This window comes from Heptranchias perlo, chromosome 5, assembly GCF_035084215.1.
Source record: "Heptranchias perlo isolate sHepPer1 chromosome 5, sHepPer1.hap1, whole genome shotgun sequence".
Classification (NCBI taxonomy): domain Eukaryota; kingdom Metazoa; phylum Chordata; class Chondrichthyes; order Hexanchiformes; family Hexanchidae; genus Heptranchias; species Heptranchias perlo.
In genome coordinates, this window is record NC_090329.1 from 63,952,104 (window position 1) to 63,964,346 (window position 12,243).

General features: G+C 37.9%; 1 protein-coding gene across 1 annotated transcript in view; it reads right to left on the minus strand.

The window, feature by feature from the left end:
- Nucleotides 1-11,398, minus strand: part of LOC137321809 (calcipressin-2-like) — a 315,720-nt gene extending 304,322 nt beyond the window's left edge. Inside the window, exons 1-2 of the mRNA XM_067984489.1 lie at nucleotides 11,306-11,398; nucleotides 10,370-10,610 (exon numbers count right to left, since the gene is read on the minus strand). Coding sequence (XP_067840590.1) covers nucleotides 10,370-10,606 — 237 coding nt within the window. The 5' untranslated portion in view covers nucleotides 10,607-10,610; nucleotides 11,306-11,398. The remainder of the gene's footprint in view (nucleotides 1-10,369; nucleotides 10,611-11,305) is intronic.
- Between the last annotated feature and the right edge of the window lie 845 nt (nucleotides 11,399-12,243).

Consider the following 12,243-nt stretch of genomic DNA (forward strand, 5'->3'; position numbering starts at 1 on the left):
TTACTATGTCACCAATCTTTGTGTCATCGGCAAACTTGGAAATATGACTTTCTATTATGTTATCTAAGTCATTAATAAATATAGTGAATAGTTCAGGCCCCAGCACAAATCCTTGAGGGACACCACTAGTCACTTCCTTCCTATTTGAATACATACCCATTATCCCTACTCTCTGTCTTCTACTGCCTAACCAATCTCCTAAGCAGGTCATTAATTTGCCTTCAATTCCATGAACTTTAATTTTAGCTAACAGTTTCTTATGTGGAACCTTATCAAATGCCTTCTGGAAGTCCATATAAACTACATCCATAGACATTCCTCAGTCAACTACTTTAGTTACTGTCTCAAAAAATTCAATTAAGTTTGTTAGACATGACCTACCCTTTACAAATCCATGTTGGCTCTCTCTGATCAGCTCAAATTTCTCCAAGTGCTCAGTCACACTGTCTTTAATTATAGATTCCAATAATATCCCCACCACAGACGTTACACTAACAGGTCTATAACTTCCTGGTTTCTCTCACTCACCTTTCTTAAATAATGGAGCTCCATTTGCAATTTTCCCAATCCAAAAAGAGACAATCCCTGAATCAAGAGAGTTTTGGAAGATTATGGCTAAGCATCTGCAATTTCCTCATCTACTTCTTTTGAAACCCTGGGGTGGAAACCATCAGGTCCTGGGGATATGTCAGTCTTTAGTGCCATTATTTTTTCTAACGCTGTTTTCTTGCTTACTTTAACTTTAGCAAGTTCCAGTCCTTGATTCATTATTAGTTTCCTTGGAATATCAGGTATATCATCCTCTTCCTCTACTGTGAAGACTGACACAGCAATTATTCAACATCTGCCATTTCCTTATTTTCATTTACAATATTATCCGCACCTGTTTTTAAAACGCCCACATTACCCTTGACTACCCTTTTGCATTTATAATTGTAAAAACTTCTTGTCTTAATCCTGATATGCCTCGCAAGTTTCTTTACGTATTTCCCTTTTGCAGCTCTTACTGTTTTTTTGTCCTCCTTTACATCTCTCACCCAGTCCCCTGGATCTACACTATTCTTTTTTCTTTTATATGCTCTTTCCTTTAGTTTTGTTATCTCTCACCTCTTTTGTTGACCATGTCTGTTTTATTTGGTAAGTAGAACTCTTGCCCCTTATGGGTATATACTGGTTCTGTATTAAGCTAAATTACTTTTTGAACACCTCCCACTCTTCATCTGTAGTTTTACCCAATAACAGTTTGACTAGTTTGCTGTTTTCAGTTTCTGACTCATCCCGTTAAATTTAGCCTTACCAAAATTGTGAATCTTAGTAACTGTGTTACGTTTCTCCTTTTCAAACCTAACATTGAATTCGATCATATTATGATCACTTTTTGTTAATCTAACCATAAGGGAACATTTATCTAAGTCTGGCTCTTTACTCATTATTAAAACTAGTATGGCCTGCCCGCTTGTTGGTTCTGTAACATATTGTTCCAGAAAACTTTCTTTATTTCACTCATGAAATTCACTACCTTTCTGACTTGAGCCACTCTGCTCTTCCCAATCTATGTGAAAATTAAAGTCTCCCATTAAAATAACTCTGCTTTAGCTGCAAGCCTCTCTAATCTCAGAATTAATACATTCTGCTACTTCATTGCTGCTATCAGGAGGCCTGTAGACAACTCCCATTACAGTTTTAAGTCCTCTCTTATTCCTCAATACTAACCTTCTAACGATGGAGTCTCCGCTGATTGCTTTCCCTTACCTATATCCTCTCTTATTTTAAGCTCCAACTTACAGTGCCCAGACATCTTAAGCATTTTCCCAATACAACTGTCTTTTGCCAGTTTAATGACATGCTTGTAGGTAATACTGAGCAATTTACATTTCAGGATTATAAACATTAAAGATATTCTAGTCAGTCACATTGTTCTTTATAATTATTATGCTGACTGATCTGGGATCCAAGCTTTGTAGAGAAAGTGGTAATTTCCCTGAAAAGTACTGCATAGTTCACTTTAAATATTCAGTGAGGCTGCAACAAGTACATGCTGCTCTTGTGAGGCTGTGTTGGTGGCTTTGGGGATTGCCTATAGTAGAAATATCCATCAGGAATGAAGAACTGATTTCTATTCAAAAACATTGTTGTGGGGGAGGTGTTCTAGGATTCCTGTTTAAACCGTTATCAAACATAAATACTAATACACATAAATAAACTAATTTAAAATATTGTCTGCATGTACATTTTTACAAACATTGCCTGTCACCAAAGAGGGACGATGATTGGTGGTACACTCAATACTTTCAACCTCAGTTTCAGCCAACAAAACCATTTCCTCATACCAAGGCGCTAGCTTTCCAGTATCTACTCAGGTTTTTGATGATGTTAGTTGAAGAGGAATGAAGGACATTGAAGATGACTGTGGTGATGAGAAAGTTGTTGAGTTCCTATTCTCCTATTGGTCTTCACCATTTGTTTGCTCCAACTTAGATGAGATTTGGTTACCAAAAGCAAAAGGTTGAATACTGCTTTCAAGAAAGGGTCCAACCCTCATAGGGCAGAAATGTCTCTGAACATTCTATATAACACACCAGTTGTTTGCTCTGACAACTGTGCAGACACATCCTGCTCTGCAGACTTAATACTGTTGATTATCTTTGAAGTCTGACACCTGAAGTGTGGCAGACATGTGCACAACATGCATACTTAGAAAATATGCAAAACGTACATACTAATAAAATACTTTAACATAAAATTAAGTAGCAAAACTAACAGCAAGTTGGGAAGCAGAGAAGTAGAATTGTTTGGAGCATCGCAGCTTCTTTGCAGTAAAGGCGGAGGAGCTGGGAGACACAAAACTGAGGTACTACAATGTCACCATTTGCCAGAGGATGTAATTAAAATGTAACAAGTTTCTATAGGCTGTTTCCATTAGAAATGTGGACATAGAAATTTATAATGGAAAAAAGTTAACACCAAAGTGTGACAAAAACATGACAATAGGATGTACGGTTTTGTAGAAAGGAAGTCCCTGCAAATGCAAGATTTTTAATATATTATAGGTATATGTCAATTAAGTTTCTTTAATTCATTCTCAGGATGTGGGCATCACTGGCGAGACTGGCATTTATTACCCATCCTTGGTTGCCCTTGAGTGGCTTACTAGGCCAATTCAGAGGACAGTTAAGTTGTTGTGGGACTGGAGTGACATATAGGCCAGGCCGGGTAAGGACAGCAGGTTACCTTTCCTGAAGGACATTGGTGAACCAGTTGAATTTTTACAACAATCATGGTCATGTTTACTGGAACTAGCTTTTTAGTTTCCAGATTTTTTTTTAAACTTTAAACCATAAGTATTCTAAAAAATATAATTGAAGTGATTTTTTTTCCATGGCTTTGATTAAAAACATTAACAAATTGTTTTACCTCCTCCCTCTGAATTTCATTAAAAGTAAAATCTGAAAATGTATATCCTATACATAAGCATAGGGAATGAATGGTACCAGTGAGTTAATCTAATTGGGACCTCTGCCACATTTTTAAAAATAACTGCATGACCCAACACATTGGGAACATTGTGAACTTTAGTTGAGTCTCACATCATACTGGGAGAAACGACAAGGCCTCATCACAACACTCCTGAATGTTAACTTCTCATGGACTTTGAAGAAGGTTAATTAAATTAATTGTTTTATTCAATGGTTCACTTCAAAGGATTTCTGGTAAAAAAAATGTCTAACCCGGTTTTATTTTTATAGCATCTCTTGCTAAAGAGAAAGGAAAAGTATTTTTTTTAAAAAGTCCAACTATTTCCATGAGCTTAAGTTTTAGCTTTTGTCAAGAAATTAAATAATAAAGCTTATTCAGCTAATTTAAAGATCTCACCCAACAAAGTTCATACAGCATTTAAAATAATCCCAACAGTATAGACTAAATCTTTCCTGAATAAAAAACTGATCTCTATACTCTTTTTTGGTTAAGGTAACAATGATAAGCTGAACGCCATCCCTTCAAGAGTCTCTTGTAGAAAGGAAATCTCCTTTGAAACAAGAAATAAACTGAACATTAAAACCACAATAGCAGCTGCTGAAATCAATTACAACTTAGAAATTCATCAAATTCACACAAAAGATGAGAATCGACACAAATCAAATGTGCTCTAAAAATGAATTACAAGGCAAGAGGGAAGGACATGATTCCACCATTCTTTCTAATAGCGTATATAATTTTTTAGAACTCACACAGCTCCTGTGATGGTTCTGTTGGGAAAGGAAAAGTGTAACAAAGCCATACTAAGGTGATTCCTGTGTTAACTGATCTCAGCCAAGGTGGCAGTAAAGGCACTACAACTGGCCTTTGGGGTAGCGAGGGAAAAATCAGACTCGGTCCCATTATCCCTGCTATCCAGTGACCCGTGCTGGAAAGTGTGCATTTGTGGGCATCAGGTCAGAACAAGATCAGGCTAGGCTATAATGCTCCACATGACTGCATAATCTGCCAAACTTCATTGTCTAAACACACGCGTTTAAAAAAAAGCCACTTGGGTGAAGTAACTGAAAGCCAACGGTGTCATGGAACCTTACTCTTAGAAGATGCCAATGCCTTGAGGAGAAACAAAAACTGGCAAAATAAAATGTTTTAATTTTTTTTTAAAAAAGAATGTATACAGACATCCTTACGGTGCTATCTGGGCGATGAAAGAATTTTCTAACATTAGCATCCACTGTCACTGTTTTTGTGGCATTGACGTAGCCATACCTCTAATTGGGGGGCGGGGGGAAAAGAGGTAAGACCAAATGCATCTTGGTAGGTTCTAACAAGTTTTACATAACTTTAAGAATTGTAACCTTTGAACTCCATGATGTTTCAAAAAGCTAGGGATCTTAATGCCTACAACAAGTGGATAAAATAATTTGAAGAATTTTGTAGCAAAAGTAGAAGACTCACTTGTATCAAATAATCAGTCACCTTTAGCAGTCAGTTGGTGCGAGCATTGATTTTGTTTATATTTAGCTCTAAATTTTCCCTCTTTATTTCTATCGATGGGAATTATTTCACCCCAAGGCATGGGGGAGGAAGATACAACCACATGCTCTCCCACAATCACTACAAATGCCACTCCATAATCGCGCAACACAAACATGTGTGCAATGAGGAAAGCAACCAAACTCAAATTCCATCAATAATGAAAGGCAGATTTGAGCGACAGGCAGCGTTGAAATTCAAAGACAGTGACTAGGTGGAGAGATATCTTCTGTGCACCAACTGTAGTGAAATTACCTTTATTAGGTGAGCCAAAAAGTTGTACCAAGTGAGTAAAACCTGATTATTTTCAATTATACCATCGCTGAAAACCTTTGTTTAAAGAACACCATTTTCATGAAAGAGTGTTTAAAGGGACTTTTTTTTAGTTTTAAGGATTAATAGCAGAAGAGCAATGCATCATTTTTGTCTTGATGGCACTATACAGAAATAATGCAAATATACATTTTGCAACAAATTTAGTGACTGCATCATGTGGTTGAAAATAAAGAAAAGGTTTACCAAACACTTTTTTTAATGAAGGCATTACCCCTTTAAATGTAATTTGATGTTAAATAACGGATGCTCCATACTGTGACAAATTCTGCCCTGGAGCAGGCCATCAGAAGACCTGTATACTCATAACATGCTGCTGTTACAAGTCAAAATTCAAATTCAAAATTACCCTATGGGTGAAATTAGCTGTCTCCAACAGAGTGTCCAGTTTGCAGTGAAATCTCCCACTTCCCAATGTGATATAATTGGATTTAAATCAGTACACCACAGCTCATGCGTCAGACTTGAAACTCGAGACTCTCTGACACATGTCAAGACAAAGGTCCTGTAAGCATGGACAGTGCCTTAAGAATGCTTAGTACTGTACCTAAATCAGATTGTGTCTGGAGTAAAGTGACCTGAACTGCATGCAATCACTGGTGGGAATGGGCTATGGGTTGTAAAGTCTCATGGGCTTAATACAGTCTGTGCTCTGATCTGTGTTGAATTTTCTCATTGAAATCTATGTGGGCCAAGAGCATTGTTGCCATCAAACCATTAAAGGTATCTGGGCCATTGCCAAGCGCCTACAGGGTGTCAGCACCTGTGCCCAAGGCTATTCCAGCCATGACCCCTATAGGCCTATTATACTGAAACTACATCAGAGACCACCTGTTTTTGACACTAGTGTTTCAGTTAGGTTTAAAAAATGTCAATAAGCCACATCTTCACATTTGAACTTTAATTTAACTGTATGATTTATAGTTTAAAAGAAAGTGGTCAAAGATTATAAGTGTACTACAGAAATCAGACCTCTTTTCATACATTTGGAAAAATTATACTATAATTTTGATACAAACAGGGTAATTTTTAACCTAACCTGCCGTGTGTGAAACGGGTGGGTTCGGGCCAGGCGCCTATTTTATACACCGACCGATTCTATTCTCCATGGACGGTGTAAAACAGATAGCCGACCCAAACCTGCTGTTTCTCGCTGGGCGGGTTAGGTTAAAATTACTCCGAATGTTTTTCAAGTAAAAATGGTCATTGCAATTGATTAGAAAATGAATCTAAGCAGAGTAGCATCTTTGTACAGCAGAATGTTTGACAGTATTAATATCTTCACCCTCACTCCTTAGTTCTTCTATGAAACTCAGTTTGATTTGTCATTTTTTTAAAAATAAGATGGTGCTAGAAATGTACAAGATTGTAATACAGAAGACTGTTAAATTGTGGATTAACAAAGGTATGAGCATGAACATTGTTCTGCTCTTCAGACCAAAAGCTTGCAGAATCAAGTATTATGTACACATACTAATGCAGGGATGTTATACTATTTAATATATCTACAATTACAGTGGCTTACATTTATCTTTTAGTTATAACTCAGAACAGGATTATTGTCAAATCTTTTAATCCAGGTAATCATTGTAGTCTAACTATTCTTAAAAAAAAGGCTTTACATTTAATTTTAGAGTGAACAATTGTAACCTGTGCAAGAGGCTCATAACATAACTCTTAGGGGTTCAAATTTAACATTACTGTGCCTGTTTTATGGACCTCAAACGTGCACAATGATAACCAATTTAGAAGTGCGCACGGGAGTTTGAGCCACTGCTAAATTGGTTAGGGCTCTTTCTTAGTTGGCTCTGGCGGCCGCCTGAAAGAGCGCAGGCCTCATTTCTATATTAAATTCTTTTGTCCTAATCAGTGCTTGCGATGGAAATGATCCCATCCCTGGGATTTGCTCAGGGTCTGGGATTGTCCATACTGGTAGACTTTAGGCTCATTCTGCCACTCTTCACCAAATGAGCGTCCCTACATGAATTTTGGGGCTGGAAATTGGTACTAAGTAAAATTATTCACCGCCCACTCCTTATCTTCTAATTTAAAGCAAGAAAAAGGAGATACCAACCAAAGGAACAAAAATAGGTACTTGCACACAATTTTATGTTTTTTTTCAAAATATTAGCATTACTGCACATTGATTTTATAAATGGCTCCTGTCCTATCAGACATGGCTGAAGTTTCTCCTCAGTATGATTTCAGCTTAATTGATGTGGAGGTGTACCTTTTCCATACTGCTGGTGCTGGTTGTGAGATATGACCACTGCAGAAGTTGGTCAGATAGGCTTTTAAAATGCCATTGTACCTTAGCTTTCATCATAAATGGAAAATGGTTAGTACTATATTTACCACTAATGGTAAATTTCACACTCATGAGAAAATACAGACCTATATTGATGAATTACAAAACCTTCTCACTTATTGTGCAAATTTCAGCTTTTATGTATAGGCTAATGGAAATGTTCTTGTTCCCTTAACTCATTTTCTCTTCATTCATATTGACTGTCAAAACCAGCTTGAGGCATGTTTTCAGAAAATCACAGACACTGTGGGATCAATATTCATGTATTCAAGTATGTGATAATAATTTAACCAGGATATTTCTGACATGGATTTGTTAATAGTTCTACAACATCTACTCAATGATATTACATTGTTATCCATCCAGTTTGCTCTTTATACCGTGGGTTTAGAAAAATAAAAAGAGAAAATAATAAATTATCTGCTAGACATAAAATGTTCCACCATTATTTCTTGCTAAACCTGTAATAATGATGCAATAATAATCACTGATCTTCTCCAATGAGCATCATTAAGCAGCAAGGACATGGAGAGCACGTCAATACAAAAGTGGCCAAAAACAACATTAAAATGCCCAATCAAATTTCATTTCAACAAATAATTGCAGAGAGTAACTTTGAATCCACAATCTTGGAATTCAGGTGAAAGTTGTAAACAGCACAAGCTTTACTTGTGTAGTATAGAACATCATTTGAGCCCTTTACTCCTGATACTTATTGCCTAATTATTCTAAAAAAAACTTTTCACTTAATTGTAGAAGGGATTATTCATTTCATTTTAGAGGGGCTCATTATAAGATGTGTTAGGGGCCTAAAATACAACAGGGTTTATTGTCAGTCAAGGAACCAGTAAAATCTTTCATGTCTAAACTGACCTAAACTCAGGGTTTAGGTAAATTAACCTGAAACAACTTAATTGAGATGAGGAATTCAGTTTACTTCTCATCCCACTAAGAACTACTTCAATAATGTAAAAATATTGCTATGACTTTCTGTGAATTCTAGTAAAAATAGCACTGTAAATGTTACTGGTCCTGGAATTCACAGGACCCGCGTTGGACTCCAAAATCTGGAACTCATTTTGAATCAAAATTTTTTACATATTTCAAGTAATGTTCACTTGGGAGCTAAAAATGTTCACTAGACCCATGAACAAAAATAGATTACTTTATTTTTGGGACTGTAATAGAACTTCACATTTAGAACTTAAATCCTTATTTGGGGATTTATTTCAATATGGCAAAGAATTTAAGAGAAAATGAAAATAAATCCAATCACACTACAGTTAGCCATTGACTTTAAAATAGTTATGTTATATGCAGTAGAATATATACTCCATGAACAGCAATAACTAACCATCCATATATACATACCCCTCACCAAAATGCACAAAATATCATGAACTAACCTAAGCATATATAATTATCATGGGGAAACAAGCAGTGCGATTGCATAAGTTTTTATATATTGCAATATATTTGTATTTTAGGAAATGGGATTTTCAATTAAATTCTACACAGAGATTCTAGCTGCCAGGGCTGTTGGACAGTAACCCTTGGAGAACTACAGTAGCGTTTTTGCACCGCATCCAAAAATAACACAGGATCAGAAGTTTTCTTCAATTTGCTATAAATAGTGTGATGTTTCATGTGCTTTGTACTGTACTTTGCCTCATAGTGCCACAAGTTTATAATATCAGTTGGAGGGTCATATCTCCATGTTGCGACTGTTATCTCAGGGTTCCATAAACAAAATTGCTAAGCATCAAGATGAGGAAGTCATAGGATTTCAAAAGAAAACAACTCCTTTCAGCTGAAATCACTACTTTTTTATAAATCATTTTTGTAGTACTAAAAAAAAAACAGCATGAACTTGGCTTTTAATTTGCAAGGACTGAAATGGAACCTGGTGTTGCCTGGTTCATGAGTATGCTAAAGCTACTGCCTTTATGGAATTGATAAAAGTAGATTAGATGGATCACTAGCATTTGCACATATTGCTATAAATCAGCCCCGATTGATCAGCAGTATTATGGTTGGAATATTCAGCATTGTGCTTTTCTTTGCAGTACACCATTTGAGGAGGGGAAAAGGTGTGATGGAGCACAACCTGAGAATTCAAGCTTTCAAATAGCTAAACATAGAATTTACAGCACAGAAGCAGGTCATTCGGCCCAACTGGTCTATGCTGGTGTTTATTCTCCACACAAACCTCCTCCCACCCTACTTCACCTAACCCTATCTGCATATCCTTGGGTTCCTTTCTCCCTCATGTGTTTAATCTAGCTTCCCCCGATTCTATACTATTCGCCTCAACTACTCCACGTGGTAGCAAGTTTCACATTCTAACCATTCTCTGGGTAAAGAGATCCACAACAACTTGCATGCAGCAATCATCACTAATAGAAGGCTAGTAAGGCACCATGCCCATGTCCTGTTGGAAGACTGAAAGCCTATGTCAAAACTCCTTCCTACGAAAATCGTTTTTGTATTATGATGGCTATTACCTGTAACATACTTTTCAATATCACTAATGCCTGCCCTTCACTTACTAACAACTCTTCACCATTTCCACTCCCCTGCTACTAAACAGAATGTTTTATCTGAGATAACCTGACGTATTTAAAACAATTATATAAACGGCACCAAGACACATTAGTCCACTTGCCTAACGATTTCAGATCTAACTGCATCCATGTTACCAATAATCACACATACCCTTCCTTGTTCGTCTTCAAAAACAGACTGATGCACGTTGCAGGCAAAGAGTGAGGTCGGGAGGTCGTTGAAATCCGTTATCTCATCGAAGTCTTCCTGTGAGAGGATGTGATCATTGGGATCGCGAATGTCTTGTTCGCTGTCTGCAGCCTGAAGAAGGAAAAAATCCCCGGCGGCAACTCTGTCGGTAAAGCGTTTCAGGTTCCTCATGCCAGCAAACGGATCGTCTCCTCTCATCCTGCTAAAAATCAAAGTACACGATAAAGTGCAGTGTTGCACCGAGCAGTAACATGACATCGCTTCAATGGGAACATGACTATCTCAGACCGTTAAAAGAGAGATAACAAATGATCAACCTCCAATGGCACGCACTTTGTTATTCCAGAAACTGGGGCACTGTTTCCTATCTGCCAATATCGAAACAACGAGACCGACACAAAAAATAAAAATAAAGGATTTCCACAAACAATGTAATTAAAATGACACATAATAAAAACTGTTCATCAGATCAATCCACGTAAACTGTTTTACTAGTGACAATGTTTCACACTTCATTCCAGATTGATTTCTTATTATTTATTGATTTTACAAAGACTCTCAGATCCGTTCCGGCTTTTTTTTAATAAAAAGAAAAATATTATGGAATTAGTATAGCACTAGCTGGAAACCTCTTTCCAATAGATGAGCCTACACCACCTCGTAAATAACACGTCCCATTGGAACCGGTGCACTCGGCTTTAAGCACCATTAGAGAAATCTTTAACTGTTTTCGATCTGGAGCTGCCAATCTGGTGGGTGATGAGAATGAATATTGTGATCTCCACCTACGGGTATTGTTATCCTTCATCACCTCCAGCGCCGAGCTCACGTTAACTACTGCTGTCAGCCTGCAACACTTGACTCTGATATGTAACCCAATCCTCTTAGTCTTCGTACCTGCCTGTATCCCAACTCTGTGTCTCCCTCCGACCGGAGCACTATCACCTTTCCTCTCAGTCGCCCTGCCGTGACAGCTGGGGGTGGGCAGAAGACCCATTGACATTTTTTACATCGGCAATCCAAGTATCCAATCCATTGTAGCAACGCGCTGACTCGCCCTGAGTGACAGGCGCGCTGTCCAATCGCCGCTCGGTGACCGTGTGTTACCGTTCCGAACAGAAGACGCGAGGATCAATCAGAGCGGAGCGAGGAGAGAGGAGGGCGGGGCCCCGGGCTGGCGCTGGGTTTGCAGGATCTGTGCGGGAGGCTGAGCAGGTGTTTAATTGGAAGTGCTGGGCTCTGTCCATGTTATCAGTCTTCAGTGGCAGCAAACTGACTCCAAATGCTATTAATTTGTTGGGGGAAAAAAAATGGGGGCCAGAATTAAGGAATTCCGAATCTGATTTTATAATCCTGATCCAGACACAAAAACCAACCCCATTTCCTACTATGAAAGAAAACATGCAACCGATTTGTTGAGTCAACATCCGGCCTTAGACCGAGTGCTGTTCAAAACCATCCCCTTAGAGAGCTCCAATTATAAAATCATCAAACATAACAAGCGTATTTAAATCTTCAACAAGCCCCACCTTTTCTGTCATATAATTTTTGTTAATCTCATTTTTCGTGCCCATGAGCCACGCACCGGTCCCAGGCTCAGAGAACAGGCAAACAACCTGCTCCCAGGCCTCTGTTAATGTAATTCCGTAACTTCTGCTTTCCCGTCCCCCTGCGGAAAAAACACGTTCCACAGACTCGGTGCTCCCCTCGATAGCTTGGTTAAGTTCGTTTACTCTGTGAAATTCATAATTGCAAACCTGCTTCCAACCAATGCAGCAATAAAGATGCATTTATACTACAACTGTAATTACGGGGCAACGTGGTCTCGCTTCACA